General features: G+C 53.7%; 1 protein-coding gene across 5 annotated transcripts in view; it reads right to left on the reverse strand.

The window, feature by feature from the left end:
* The window catches only part of MYRF (myelin regulatory factor), a 43,427-nt gene extending 27,790 nt beyond the window's left edge, over positions 1-15,637 (reverse strand). For all 5 annotated transcript variants that reach the window (XM_014878704.2, XM_088175519.1, XM_088175518.1 and 2 more), the window contains exon 1: positions 15,520-15,637. In XM_014878704.2, the coding sequence (XP_014734190.2) occupies positions 15,520-15,565 (46 nt within the window). In that variant the 5' untranslated portion in view covers positions 15,566-15,637. The remainder of the gene's footprint in view (positions 1-15,519) is intronic.
* Between the last annotated feature and the right edge of the window lie 271 nt (positions 15,638-15,908).

Raw genomic sequence — 15,908 nt, forward strand, 5'->3', positions numbered from 1 at the left:
GCCAATTTTTGTGACTCAGCCTGTCCAAGAAAAGTCCAAGCCCAGCAGGTTTCCCTCACACCTCCAAACTCCAGGAGCTCCTCCATGGTGGAAGAGGAGCCCAAGAACCCGCCAGGAAGGATGAGAAGCCCTCTATAGACAGTAGGATGCTGTGCTTCCCAGTTTTCTGAAGGTGCTGAGGCCCTGGCCCAGGTTGCCCAGGGAAGCTGTGGCTGCCCCATGCCTGGAAGTGTTCCAGACCAGGCTGGATGGGGCTTGGAGCAACCTGGGATAGTGGAAGGTGCCCCTGCCCACCCAAGAGAGTGGAACTGGATGAGCTTTACGGTCCTTCCAACTCAAACCACTCCAGGATTCCTCTGCTTCCCTGAAGTCACCTTGAGGAGGGCGAGATAAGCCTGGTGACGTGAGAGGTGCGTCAGGGCTGCAGGGGAGATGTGGCTGCCCACCAGGAACCAAGGACCTGCCTCTGCTCCAGGACTGTGGGATTTGCACAAATCCAGGGACATCAGGGCAGGGATAAGGAATGTCCCACTGCCCAGAGCTTCCATGCAGCCAGGCTCTTACCAAAGGCAGCTTAGGTGATTAATTAGAAGCTAATGCTGCTCCATAGTCACGAGATGCCATCGGCACCGGCATTCCCTCCCCCTCCCATGCGGGGATTAGTGGGAAGCCACCGAGGAGGGAAGCACAACACCCACACGGGTCTGCATGGGACAGGCTCCCACACCTCATCCCAGCAAGGAAAGATGGAGGAGCCCAGGGAGGCACTGAGCTCATCCATCCCAAACCTGCCAGGCCCCCACATCTCATCCTCCTCCTGTCCCTGGCGTTGCCACCCTGCTTTCCCACCACGTCATCGCTCCACTTCCCAGTCCTTCTCTGGAAAAAGAGCCACGGTGATCCCAAAAAATCCCAACTTCTGCCTGAAGAACAAGAAGTTAAAACCCTCAGCACCCTCCTCGTGAGCGGAGCTGGGCGGGCTGAGGCCCCTGGACGTGTGAGAATGTCAGGAATCCCAATGTTTGGACTGGTTTTCTCTGCCTTCCCCAAACCTCCAAACACGCTCCACATCCCAAAGGAGGTGCTTCCCACCCTGCTGCCTCCTCCCTGCCCCTGCTCCGACCAGCTCATCCCTTCTGGTGGCACCTTCCCAGCTCCTTATCCCAGTTTTGGGTGCTCCCAGAGGTGGGCACGGGGCCATAGGGCTTGGAAAGAGTTAATGGAGTTATCCTCCGTGAACTGTCATATTTACAGGTCTGAGGGATTTAACCCGGGATCTTCCTGGAGTGATAGGCTGAGAAGTTTATGGAATTTCTATTTATAACAGTCTCCCCTCCCTCTTCAATTCCTACTCTGTTGCCTGTCTTCAAATCATCCCTAATCCTGCCTGGGTCACCTGGGGGTGGGAGGAAGGGAGAGAGCTGGAGAACTTCATCCCGGGATGCGCTAACACGAACCAGATGTGGGAAGCTGGAGATGACGACGAGGTCAGCGCTCTGCAGGGGCTGGGGAACATCAGCCAGGGGTGGGGAGGAGGAGAAGGAGGAGGAGAAGAGGCTGTGCCAAGCCCAGAGCTCCCCAGTGCCATTGGAGCCACGTACTGGAGAATTTTCAGAGAAAACTGAGGCATGGAACAGCCTGGGAGGTGATACAATATCCAAAGTGGTGCAGGGTGGAATAGGATGAGGAGAGCCCAGGAGCTTCTGGTTCCATGTGGTCCCTCTCCTGATGGTCCTCCAGCATGTGCTGGAGCAGCAGTGGGATACATGGACGAGGATGGATTCCTCACAGGGCACGAGGCTCCACCAGGATGCCACAGCAGCGCCAGTGCAGAGAGCCCCGGCTCATCCCTGGGCTCATCCCTGGGCTCATCCCCGTGTCCGTGCACCGGGGCTCGGTTGTGCAATCCTCAAGCCAGGCTGCAGCATCGGCACATTCCCGGGGCCCCGCGCTGCTCCTCACCCCCTTCTCCCTCCTGCCGTGTTTATCCTTCGGCCCGGGGGGATTGGCTGCCGGCCTGGCCGCGAGCACCAGGAATCCGGGCCATGGCAAACAAACCAAACACCGCCTAAGCCCGGGGAGCCGCTCGGCTTCGCAGCTCCTTCCCATCCTGGACGGCTCTGCCACGTAGGGAATGGCATCCCTCCCCTGCCTGCCACCCCACAAACCCAGACACTTGGGCTGCACACCTGGACACAGCTGCTTCCCTAAGGAACAGCGGTGTGATGTCCCCATTGCCTCATGTGCCCATCCCTGGGCTGGTTCCATCTCCTCTGGTGACCCTGGAGGAGCCCCTGGCTCCCCCTGGATCCCAGCCCAGCATTCCTGCTTAATTAATGCTCTTTATTACCTGACTGGGATGATAACCAGCTCCCAAACGGGGCTCCGGAGTGGGACATGGAGGCAGCACTCCCACAGCTCCCCAAAGACCACCCCAGAGCGAGGTCCTGGCTGTCCCAGGCATTTCCAGGGGATCCCAGGCCTTTTCTCCTCATCCCATTACTGTCATCCTTTGTCATCCCTGAGCAGCTTCCCTTGGGTTAGGACACCTTTTGTCCCTACACATCCCAACGGGGCCCATGTCCCTCCCCATCACAAAAGGTGGGACTGTCCCAGGTAAATGCTGAGGTTCATCCACCCCCTGTGTCCCATCCTGGGGACATTCCCTAGCCAGCCCATTCCCAAGGACAGCCTGTCCTTCCAAAGCAAAGGGGCAGCTCCTGCATACCCCGTTCATACCAGAGCAAAAAACACAAAGTCCAAATTCCAACTAATTCCACACCAAAAACACAGCCAAGGAATAGCTCTGGGATGTGTGGGATAAGAGCCCAAGGAAAACACCAAACTGAGGGGTAAGGATTTGGGGGTTTGTGAGAATTTGGTTGTCATGGAATTGAAATGAACTGATCAACAGAGCAATGGATACAAGCTTGGAACAGACACATCCTGCCAAACTTCCTCCATGGAGGGGCCAGGATTGTTCCCAGCCCACCCATACCTGACCCCCTCCTTCCTGGGAATTCTTGGTGAGCTCCCAGCCAACATCCTTGCTCCCAAATCCAACTGCTCTGCATTCCTCGAGAAACTATCCCATGCCAAGCAGGGCAGGATGCAGGGAAAGCAGCGATCCCCCAGGACAGTGGGGTTTAGACAAACCCCCAGACTCAGGGAGAAAAGAGCATTTACAGGGTGTCCAAGATGACTCAGGAGCAACAACATGGGTAACAGTGAGCCAGCTCCAGAGGAAAAGCTGGAATAATGACCTGGCCTGGTGAGAAGTACAACCAAATCCATGGCAGGGGGTTGGAATGGAATGATCCTTAAGGTTCTTCCCAACCCAAGCCATTCCAGGATTCCCTGAATATCCAGTGTCCAGAGGCAGCAGCATCTCCCTGTTCCCTGGAGAGCTCTCTCTGCTCCTACACAATCCCACAACTCCTTAGCTTACATCCACACGTTAATATATTTGGCAAAAGCACCTTTGGATGAGGTAGACAAGGCCCTGGGAAACACCCCAAAATCAGGGATAAGGAGATAACACCCTCCATTCCCCATTCCCAAGAGGACAAAGTGTTGGTGGGAGACATCCCAAGGCACAGGAAGTGTGAGAAGCCAGAGGAAATTATCCTGCTGTGCCATGGCAGGCCATGGGCACGTTCCTCAGGAAGCTCTGCAGGAAAAGGAGGCAGAAGGGATGATCCTCCCTCCCAAACTTCCCTGAGCACCTTCTCTCCTGGAATTTGCCCCCATCTCCCCTCACCAGAGCTGCTCTCCTTCCTGCATCCCTTTCTCTTGGCAGCTCCCCACCCTTGTCCTGGCCTTTCCCCCGCCCTTGCCAGCTGTGAACCTTGGCATGGATGGAGCCATTGTCCTGGGAGAACGGGGGCCGAGGAGGAGGAGGGGAAGGTGTGAGAGGGGACACAGAGGCGCGTTTGTCCCTGTCCCCGCGGCCGTCAATGCCGCGCTTGTCCATTCATGCTCCCCGAGGGCAGGAACAGCGGCTCCATTTGGGAGGCTCCAAGGTGCCTGCCCAGGGGGGCACATTGCCCTGTTTGTTTGGAGACAACGCCTTTATCTCCCTTCCCGGGATGAGGGTGTTGGAGCAGGGACAACAGGACCAGAGGAGGTCACTTCATCTGGCTGCACGAGGCCGGGGCCTCATCCCTGGGGACAACAGGGATGGGGAAAAGCTCCTGAGGATCCCTCTGCTGAGGTGCCTCACCTGACCTTCTTTATCCAGACTGCAACTCTGGGGGGACAGGAGGGACGTTCCACACAACGTGGGTGAGCTCCTGGACACTGCCATGGTGGTGAAGGTCCATATCCATATCCCACACTATTCCCTCAGAGTGAATTATTGCCAGAATGGATAAAAAATTAATAATATAATTAGCAGCTACATACCAGCACCAAGAAGAGACTCGATCCAGCTGCCCAGAGCTTTCCCATGCTCGGCAGTGACCAGGAAAGGGAATACTCAGGGAAGCATAAGGAGTTGACAAAGTTGACGGCAGATCCTGAGCTGTGACCCCGCTGCTCTTCTACTTCCAAGGAAAAGAACCCAGGGATGCAGTCCCTGGACACTGACCTTGCTGCAGGGTAACACTGTGGCTCTGGAAAGGCTCTTAGGGAATCTGGAGATCCAGGATGAGCCACGATCAGCCCAATTCTAAGACATCCACACCACACACACAGGGAACTTGGGATAACTCAGGATTTGGAGAGGTGCTGCCTCCCCTGGAACACCCCCCCCAGCACAAAACAATCCTTAGGGAGGGAGATGAAGAATGGAACAGCACCAGGATACAGGAGCAGAGGCAGCCAAGCATCGCTGGGAACACCGTGTCCAGATGGACACATCATTCCCTCCCTTCCAACTGGGAGGCACCAAGGTCTCTCCAGGCTGGACAATCTCCAGAGGAGACTGGGAGAAAAAAGCAGAACCATTTATCTTGATGGGATTTTTTCCAGGGCTTGGGAAGGGCCATCCCAAGTTTTGTGCAACCACCAGGGATCTTTCACAAGGAGGAGTGTTGGGTCACCGGGGTTTTCCTGCTGCTCACACAGCTGGAACGTTTGCTCTGGAGTTGTCTCCCAAGAAAATCACGAGGTGTGTCTAAAACTTCCTCAGTCATGTGGCACAGAACTCCCAGGGAGGATCCCACTTTTCCCAGGATCCAACACAACCAATAGAAGTGGAACAGGTCCAGGGCTGTCATTTCTGTCTCCATGACCCCACGGCAGGGGGTGGAATTGGATGGTCTTTAAGGTCCCTTCCAAACCAAACCATTCCAGGATTCTACGGAATTTAACTCACTATTGAAACACCCAAAATTCCCTGGCTATTCCCACATCCACTTTTCACAGTGAACCGAGGTTTCTTTTCTTTTTTTTTTCCTTTTTTTAAAAAAACCCTTGTTTGCCTTTTCTGACCAACTCTGAGCCATCCTGGAACATATTTCCTGCTCCAGGGATTTAGCAAACACTTCCCAGACAATACAGTCGAGATACCAAACGTGCTGCTTGGATCCCGTCCATCCCGTGCGCTCCCTGGGTGTTCCCGGGATCACTTCAAAGCACTGGGCAGGCTGGAGAGGCCCAAATCCAGAGGGAAGTTCCTGGCAAGCTGCTTGAGGATGTACCATGGGGAGGAGAGGATCAGGAGGTACTTTGGGAAGGTGGGAATGAGTCGTCTCCAAATTAAATGCCAGGCACAAGGATTTTCCTAGCAGAGACCCCCAGGAAGGGATTGGAGTCAAGAACATTCCAGAGGGACCTTCTTGGTCTCCACAACTCCCTGAAAGGAGCCAGGTGGGGGGGTCAGGCTCTGCTCCCAAGGAACAAAGGACAGGACAAAAGGAAATGGCCTCAAATTGCACCAAGGAGGTTTAGCTTGGATATTAGGGAAAATTCCTTCATGGAAAGGGTTGTAAAGCACTGGAACAGGTGCCACTGGTGGAGTTCCCATCCCTGGAGGGATTTAAAATCTCTGTGGATGTGGCACTTGGGGACATGGGAGAGTGGTGGTCATAGTAGTGCCAGGGGAATGGTTGGACTGGATGATTGATTTTCCAACCTAAATCCACAGTTCCATGATCTCTGCTCAAACGGGGTGAAAGAAACTCCCAAGATTCCTGGCCCCTTGCTCCTGTTCCATCACCTCTGTAAGGGATTATACAGATACAAGAAAGGAAGAGGTGGCAAAGCCCTTTTCTCCTGGGAAAACCAGGATGGTGACCTCAATCTCATGGATAAACTCTCTGTGGCAGTGGGAAAAGCCTTTGGAGCTAATCCCTGCTGTAACACAACCAGCACTGAGGGAAAAACAACGACATGAGAATGGAGAATGGCTTGACTCCACGATCCTGCAGGGTTTTCCAACTTAAACCCAACTTTTTACAGGTTGGAAATCCTGTAAAAATCCCTCTCAGTGACCATTCCTGACCTGCTGCATCCACAGATGCCCTATGGATGTCCAGAGCCACACTCTGTGTGCTTAAAGATCAGCAAGCAGGAAAGGTCCCTACCTTGACATTCCACGGCCCATCCTGTTGGACTGGGCTGAGTTTGTCCAGTTGCTCTTCTCAAGACCACCAGCACAACTTCCAGCATCCAAACTCCTCATCCTGGGCTGTGGTAGCTGTTCCCAGCCTGCAGGTCCTCACAGAGCTGTTCCCTGTATCCCTTTGGCTCCTCAACACCAGGAGGTGAGTTTTGCAATATCATTTATCACCCAGCATGTGTTGGGATGGAAGGACCTTAAGGATCATCCAGCCCCACATTTTCCATGGGCATTTCCCACTAGTCCAGGTTATTCCAAGCCCTGTCCAATCCAGGCTTGGCCTTCTCTACACATCAACCTCTCCATTCTAATACCCCTTTCCCAAAATCTGAATTAAAGCAAGACAGAACAGAGGCGACACGGACAGGTAGGATTCCCCCCTGCCCAAAACTCCCTGGATTTTGGGATGGATGGGATCTCATCTGAGAAAACCCCATGTCTGCTCAGGAGAGGAGCATTGACTGCATTATCAGCAAGCAGCCAACTGTAAAAAGGTTTGATGGCCCTTACAAGGCTCCGTTTTCCAAGCTTTCCTTTACTTAAGCAGGTGTTTCATTCCCAATAAAGTCAAAGCGTCCTTTTTAGTGCTTCCATGAATCAATGACCATAAACTCTGGCTTGTCATAACACAGGAGATAAGCCAAGATCCAGGAGGCTGATAAGATGTTTGCTTTCCTGTTTATGTGGATTTCGAGCAATTGGCTCTCAGGAGTAAAAGCCATAAATGATGTGGATGCCCCAACCCCTGGAAGTGTTCAAGGCCAGGTTGGACAGGGCTTGAAACAACTGGGATAGTGGAAAGCGTTCCTGCCCATGGAACAAGATGGGATTTAAGGTCCCTTCCAACCTAAACCATTCCAGGATTCTATAAATCCATTAATGAAACCTCCAGTTCTTTGGAAATCCCACCTGAGTCCTCCAAAAATCCTGTTCCATGCCCATCCCATGCCCTCTGCACTGTCTCATCCCAACCAAACTACTTGGGTAGGAAAACCAGGACAATTTGCCACTCCATGGCAAAGTTGGGGTGATACCAAAGACTCTACAGAAAAAAACAGGGAAAATCAAATCAACCCCAGCAAAAATTCCTTTAATGCCTGGTTTTTACACCCAGGCTGGATCCAAGCACTCCGAGGCTATTTAAAACTCCAGCCTTGGCTTTTCCAACCAGTTCTCCTCCCCATCACTGCAAAAAACAAGGAAATACACAAGTGTTCACACTTGGGAACATTTGTGGACAGGGAATTCCACAAGAATTCTGTCTGCTCCGTTTGCAGCCAGGCCTGGCTGCTCTTCCCACCTTTCCCTCTCCCTGTTTGGAGTAACAGCCCCAAAGCAGCCAAAGTTCAGTGAGATAAGTGGTGGACCCTGAGTGTCATGTTACATTTTCCCTCGGGAAGGAGGTTTTTCCTTCAAATGTGCCTTAAACGCACTCCAGGTGCCGCTGGAAGCCGGCCTGGAGTGCAGAACCCTGGGCTGCACCACCAGATCAGGGAGAAGATGCCATGGATGGGGGTGGAACTGGATGATCATTAGTGTCCCTTCCAACCCAAAGAATTCCATGATTACATGTCCTGCTGTGCAGGAGGAATGGGGAGAAGGAAGATCTGTTGGGTAAGCAAGGGCATGCCAAGCAGTTGGAATAAAAGGATACATCCATGAAAATGTAAGTGAGAGCCACTGGATAGCCAAGTGTCCAATCATAGAATCCTGGAGTAGCTTGAGTTGGAGCTCATCCAAGATCCATTCCCTGCCACGGGCAGGGACACCTTCCACTAGCCCAGGTTGCTCCATGCCCTGTCTAACCCAGTCTTGGACACTGCCAGGGATCAATCCACCCTCCACTTCTCAGAGCTCCTATTTCTCTCCACAGCAGCAGGACACCTCCCTGGCTCTCTGCTACTGTCTCATCCCTGTCTGTCCATCCCTAGTCCTGGTATCCCTCTGGAATGCCCCATGCTGAGGGTTGTTTCTCCTGAATGGTGCTGGAGCACGGGATGGGCACCCAGAAAGCACCAGCTTGGCCCCAAAAGCCACGAGACTGTTCCTGTTTGTGTCTCCAGCCACAGCTGCTCCCTTGTCCTCTGGCACAGCACACGCTGGTTAATCATTCCTCAGGCACATTCAGTGTCCCGGGATTCTTATCGGAGAGTGCAAAGTCCAATCAGCAACACCACTGGGAAGAGGTGGCAGGAGGGTTCCCTGGCAAGGGTGGCAAAGCTGTGCTGGAGCAGCACCATCCCCAGGCTGGGATACACGAAAGCAATGCCAAGGCATGGGCTGGGAAGTGCCCATGGGTTCAACCTGCACTGCACCAGCACAGCTCCCAGCTCTGGATCATGGAGTCCTGGAATGGCTTGGGTTGGAAGTAACTCTAAGGATCATCCAACTCTCAGCCACGGGCACCTTCCACTGCCTCAGGTTGCTCCAAGCCCCAGTGTCCAACCTGGCCTTGGATACTTCCAGGGATGGGGCAACCTGTTCCATCACCAGATCACTCCAGCCATTCCTACCAGGAGGAATCCATAGGGGCCCTATCCAGAAGAGGGAAAGCAGAGCAGGATCCCATCTCTCTTCTTTGAAATAACCATGCCCAGGAGCCATTTAATTCCCTGTTTCTGACAGCTGGGATGACTGTCCTGGAAGGGCTCTCACTGATGAGAGTAAGGAAGCAGAGAATCTGTCCATCCTGCATTCCAGCATCCCAAGGCTCCTCCTTGACCAGGATTCCTTTCCCATATCCCTGCATGCAGCAGCCCTTCCACACCCCATCCCACGCACTGGCTCAGCCAGATCTCTGTGTCACCTTTTCCATCCTGGTCACACCTCCAGCACGACTCCCTCTAATCCACCCCAACAGCCATCTCTTCCTGAAGCTTCTCCCTGTCTGTGTCTGGGCATTGCTCCCAGAGAACCAGCCTAAGGAAAGGGCATTCCCCAGGACATGGGCAAAGTTCCTCCTCATGGAGCCTCGTGCTGACATCACCTTTCCAAATCCCAACCTGTCCTTTATCAGGCTTTACAGATCCATCTTCTCATGAACAGCTCTCCAGCCTCACTCCACCTGGATGTCTCTTGCCCTTTTCCCAGGATAAAGGAGTTTTGGGGTCCAGGATAAAGGAGTTTTGGGGAAATAGGAGGCAGAAGCACCAGCACAACCATCACAAGACCATGCCAGAAGTGGAGGGGTTTGGCACCAGCCTTTCCCTGAGGAGCGGACAAGGATGAGTCCTTTGGGTGAAGAAACTTCAACAATCTCCTACTGGGATAGATGTGGCAGCTTCCCCCCAATGTCCAGGAATGCCACCTGGGTGTGGTGATGAGCTCAAGGGAATGTTTTTGTCTCTTCCCTGCTTTGCTCAGGCCCTGGGATAGAGCTGGACTCAGCAGCATCCTCACATCACCTGCTCCTGTTGAGGGCTGACCAAGCCAGGTGGGCAGAGAAGCCTCAAACAGAGGGAAGAGAGAGAAGAACCAGGGAAGAATCCCATTGGGAAGAGAGCAGGAGAAGCAGAGAGGAAAGCAAGGCAAGCCACGGAAGGGCTGGGGGGTCCGTGCCGTTACCTGCTCGGATCCAGCGCATCCTGAGCATGGTGAGAGCCGCTGTCAAGCTCCTGCTGTACCCCTGCTCTCTCCCCGTGTCATTATTCCCTGAGCTCAGCTCCTCCAGCTCCCAGGGCTGCTGCTGCCTGCTGGTTTTTCTATTCCCTCCGGGAAGAGTGGGAGGGCCGGGGAGGCGGCCGGGCTGCCCCTGCTCCGCGCTGGGATTTGGGACCGCCAGGGGATTACCCGCAGGGATGGTCATGTGTTTGTGCTGTACCAGCTTCCCCGCGCCCATTCCGGCACGGGCTGACTCCCGGCTCCCAAAGAACTCCGGGCAAAGCCTCTTACCTTCCCAGGGCGCCAGCCAGCCCCCGCAGTGACTGTCACCTGTGCCGCCACCCCGTCCCCGAGCCGCTCCTCCCGCAGCCAGGGATCGGGCTGGGCTTTTCCAAGGTGCTGGTGTTCGCCCCCTGCCACAGCAGCTCCGCGTGGGAAAAGCTCTCTCCAGCATCAAGCCTTGGAAATGGATTTGGGGGCAGGCAGTGGGTGACGAGTGAGCAGGACGCCCCATAAGAGCCATTTTTTAAAGGCATTCCATGAAAAGTGATGTGCTGATCCGTGTAGTTGCATTCCTACATCAAGCCCAGGACATCAGGACAGACCCCTCATGTTCCACTGCCCTCCTGCCCTTTCTGCTCCCAGTTTGCAGCTTCAAGACATCCCAAAGTAAGGGAAGATCTGGGAGCAGTCCCTGGATTCTCATGGATACGCTGGTTTACTCCAGCAGCAGTCTGACCAGCGAATTCCTTCTCCACTCATTCCCACCACCACCAAATCCCCCTTATGGCCCAGCACGGGGGACAAGGGGCAATCCCAGCTGTCCTGGGGTCACCTCACTGCCTCAGCTCCAGTATTCTTCATCCAAGGAAAACAGGGAAATGCTCCAGACCTCTTCCTGCAGGGCACCACTTCCTCCTCACAGGCACCAAGTGCTCCATAATCAAAATCACCAGGAGTGTTAACACCACCAGGAACATGGGAACAGGCTGTCCAGAGAAGTTGTGGAGGACAGGGGGAGGGTTTAGATGGGATATTGGGAAGAAATCCTTCCCTGGGAGGGTGGTGAGGCCCTGGAATTGACTTCCCAGGGAAGCTGTGGCTGCCCATCTCTGGAATGTCCAAAGTTGGATCGGGATTGGAGCAACCTGGGATAGTGGAAGATGTCCCTGCCCATGTGGGACTGGATGATCCTTAAGGTCCTTCCCACCCAAACCATTCTGGGATTCCATGATCACACATATCCAAACATTCCCAAAACCATCCATTCCTGGTCACTCCGAGCTCAGAGATTCCTGTGCATGCACGGCTGCTCCACAGACAATATTCCCAGCGTTCCAGCCACTTGTGCTCCATGAAAACCTGTTGGATAACCTTCATGGAAATCTCCCCCTTCTGCTGAACCAACTCTTGTTTTTCCCAGCTCCACCTCGACCCCCAAACCTGCTCAATTTCCAGCGCTCGCTCTCCTTCCTCTGTTCCTTTCCCGAATTCCCGTTTCCCAGCCCCCGCCAGCCCCACTCCGCACATCTTTCCTGCTGTACATTCTTCCCCAAGCCCTTATCTCGTAAATTAGCCGGGAGAGGGATCCCAAATAGCTGAGCTGTGGCGTAAGCGTTTCCCTGAGGCAGGGGCGGGCGGGAGCAAAGGAAAGGTTGGGAGCAGGATGCCAGCCAAGGGTCAGACGCTGTCAACTCCCTCCTTTTCCTTTGAATCCAAACACAAACGCTCCAGGAGCACTCCCCAAACCCATGGAAATCTCCTTTCCCTCCCCTGCCAGACCCCCCTGGCATCCCACGTTCACTGCTCCAGGATTTTTGCCTGAGCTCTCCTCAGCAGGATGGTCCTGGGCAGCTCCAAACACACGGATCAGAGTTTGGGACGATTCCCGAGTGGGAAGGGATGATCCACGAGGATCATCCAAGTCCAATCCCAAAAATTCCACCATGTGTCTGAGGACAAGAAGAATCTTCCTAACACAGGAGAAGCCCAGCTTGAGGACACTCAATAAGGAAGGCCAGGATTGCATTCCCAGCACCTTCATCCCAGGAAGCAGTGAAGTTATTCCCAATGCATCTTTTCCCTCAGAGACTTTTCCCTAGCCCATCCCAAATATCAGAGCAAAGCCTGGGATCTTTCCCATTATTTTTCTGCTTCTCTACCCTCACATGCCTCAGATCTCACCCTCAAAGAGCAGACAGCCATATTCCAGGGAAATAAGGATATCTGGGAAAACAAGGATATCCATGGAAGTAAATATATCCAGGGAAACAAGGATGTCTAGGGATACAACGATACCCAGAACAAAGGGTACCCAGGAAACAAAGACATCCATGGAAATAATACATCCAGGAAAACAAGGATACCCTAGGAAACAAAAATACAGAAGGAAATAAGGATATCCAGGAAAACAAGGATACCCTAGGAAACAAGGACACCCAGGGAAACAAAGGATACCCAGGGAAACCTGAGCAAACACCAAGGAAAATTTAGGAAAATCCAGGTCCATCTCTTACAGCCGAGAAAACCAGAGGCACCAATCACACTTGAGATTTTGGGAGCACTTGTTTCCCAAAACAAGCCTGGTTCTGCAGATGGGACCAGCCAAATTCCAGGATTTGGAATGACCACAGGCACTGATTCTTTCCCAGCTCCACCAGCACAGCCCCTAGTCCCAAACAAGGAGTCCAGTTAATCCTTGTCTGACACTGGGAAATTCCAAGGGCTCAGGGATTCCTCTTAAATTTTCTGGGATTGCTTACAGCAGGCTCAGATCCTGGGAAAAGCAGAGTCAAGCAAAAGAATGAGAATTCCCAAATTATTCCAGGGTTCTCTGCCTGCAGGAAGAAATCTCTTCAGGGATGAGATGATCCGTGAGAAGAAGAAAATATTTCACTCCAAGACAAAAATAGGTTGGAAAATGATTTCCTTATGATGAGAATCAGTGATAAATTTTAAAGGAGCGATGGGATAATTAATTTATTCCTGTAAATTATTAAATTCCAACAGATCAATTGTTTACCACATCCAAAAACCATTAATTCCTCAGGAGGGCCAGATTCCAGAGTAAATCCAACTCCATGCCGTGATTTAAGGCTCTGACCTTCACTCCCAAAAAACAGAGGATCAGTTTGGCCTCAGAATTCCTTGGAGCACCACAATTAAGCTGGGCACAAGAGGGAAAAACTGAGCAGCAATTCCTGGTGGTAAAACTTTCTTCTCTTCCCTTCTCCCCTTCCAGCTCTGTGTTGGAACAGATGCTCTGGAATAAGAGTGGGAAAAAGACTGAGCTGCCCAAACAAAGTCGTGCTCCGTGGAATATCTGGCTCAGAGAGATTTTAAGAAGGCTGAGAGTAAGAAATACCCTTCAAGCACAGTTTCCTTGATCCTGGATTTTCACAGGGACAGGATGGTTTTGGTTCAAGAGAAAAAGAAAGAAGGAGAAGGAGATAAAGGGAGAGAAGAGGAGGAAAAAGGGAAAGGGAGAGAGGAGGAGGAAACAGGGGAAAAAAGAAGAAAAAAGAAAAAGAAAGAAAGGAAGAAATAAGAGAGGAAGAATCCCCAGATGGCTGAGGTTGTCAGGGATCTCCTGGAGTCATCTTGCTCGAGCAGGATTACCCCAGCACCCAGAAAGAACAGGGAAACAGTAAAAGAAGGAAATCTCCACGTTATAATAGAGATGCTCTGGGGAGAGGGAGAAATTCCAGGTTCCAGCTGAAGAGACAGAGAGCTGCTCCATGAATAACATTGGGATGCTGAGCCAGAGCTGTGCAGGACTCCTGGGAGGTGCTCAGCACCCCCAAGATGGGAAGTGGGAGAGGAGGATTTAGGAGTTTGGCCCAAGCAAAATCCTAAAAGCAAAGGAAATCCCAGAAAGCTGCAGGGAACATGGGCTGGGAGTGGCCGAAAAGAGCCCTCGTGGTGAGGCTTCCCATCCTCACTAATCCTGGGGCTCCTGGAAATCTGGGATCATGGCTGGAAATAACAGGGGGTGCTTTTTCCTTTGAAGAAGAGATGCCCTGCTGAGGGATCATATGGATGCTGGGAGAGAGGGAAGCAAGGAAGAAGCAGCTCGAGCTTCCACTCACTCCCAAGAGCATCTTCTGCTCCCACTTCCCAGGATAAATCCTTCTACCAGCCAAAGAATCCACAGGGACATCATTGTCCTGCCCCAGCTGCCTCTGGGGACTCACTGCACCATCCCACTGCTCCAAAGGGGACCCCAGCTCCAGAGCTGACCCATGGATGGGGATCCACCCCAGAACCTGTGGGGCCAACGAAGCCTCGCCAGGATGGGCACGTTATTCCCCCATGCAGCACATCCATGTGCCAGGGGCTCATCCCAAAGGACACAGCCCGTGGCAACTAAACCTCGACCTGGCAGGCACCCCCTGGAAAACAAGGGAGGGAAACAAAGCAACAATGGGGGAAGAGAAGGAACCAAACACTCCACAAGGAAGAGCAGAGCAGGGAAGGGAACAGGAACAACAACGGGATCAGGCTCCCAACAACACATCCCAGCTCAGCCATGAGCAACCACATTTCATCCAACAGAGGCCAAATTCTCTTCCCGACCACTTTTCCACCCTGGTGGGAAGGAGAGTGATCCACAGCCATGCGGTGTCCACAAGGATCCAGGCTCCAGAAAACATCTGGGATCCACAGGACAGAGCCAGAGCCACGAGCCTGCTCCAAGGATGGTGAGGGACATTCCAAGGTCCCTGTTGGGGTCGCAGTAGGAACAAACACACGGCACAAAACAATTCCCAGGATATCCAGCTTGGCACCCACTGTGTGCACTGGAGGATGCACAGCTGCCCCTGGATTGTGCCCTGGGACAGGGATCTGTGCCATTCCAGAGCTGGACATGGCTAGGATGGTATGGAGCCAGGCTGGGAGAGCTGGGATTGTTTAGCCTGGAGAAGGGAAAGCTCCAGAGAGACCTTGGAGTCCCTTCCAGCGCTTAAAGGGACTCCAGGAGAGCTGGAGAGGGACTTTGGCAAAGGGCCTGGAGTGACAGGACAAGGGGGAATGGCTTCCCACTGCCAGAATACAGGGTTAGACGGGATGTTGGGAAGGAATTCCTCCCTGGGAGGGTGCTGAGGCTCCGGAATTGGCTTCCCAGAGAAACTGTGGCTGCCGCATCCTCGGAAGTATCCAAGGCCAGGTCGGACGGGGCTTGGGGCAACCTGGGCTAGTGAAGGTGTCCCTGCCCAGGGCAGGGTGGATGAGCCTTAAGCTCCCTTCCCACCCAGCCCATTGCAAGGTGTGCTGCCTCCGGGGCATCCCCGGAGAGCGGGGCTGGGAATCCCGGGATCGGTGCTGGGAATCCCGGGATCGCGGTGCCCCCCGTTTACCTTCAAAGAAGCGCTGCAGAGCCTCCGTCTCGTCCACCACCTCCATGGCTGGGCCATGCACGGGCCGGCCCCGGCTCAGTCCGTGCGGCTGCAGGGGGGCATCGCCCCGGCCCGGGGGGGCTCAGCCGCGACCCCCGAGCCCCGTCCGAGCCCCGTGCGAGCCCCGAGCGAGCCCCGCTCTCAGCGCCGGGCTCCCGGTGCCCGTGCCCAGCTCGCCCGCCCGATGCCCATCGGCGTCCGCCCGGCGCTGCCCGGACTTGGGCTGCTGCGGCCGCTCCTCCCTCTTTCCCTGCTGCCCTCCCCTTCTTTCCCTCTTTCCCTCCCCTTCTTTCCCTCTTTCCCTCCCCTTCTTTCCCTCGTTCCCTCCCCTTCTTTCCCTCGTTCCCTGC

The sequence above is a fragment of the Sturnus vulgaris genome, chromosome 18 (assembly GCF_052056855.1).
Source record: "Sturnus vulgaris isolate bStuVul1 chromosome 18, bStuVul1.hap1, whole genome shotgun sequence".
NCBI classification, from domain to species: Eukaryota; Metazoa; Chordata; class Aves; order Passeriformes; family Sturnidae; genus Sturnus; species Sturnus vulgaris.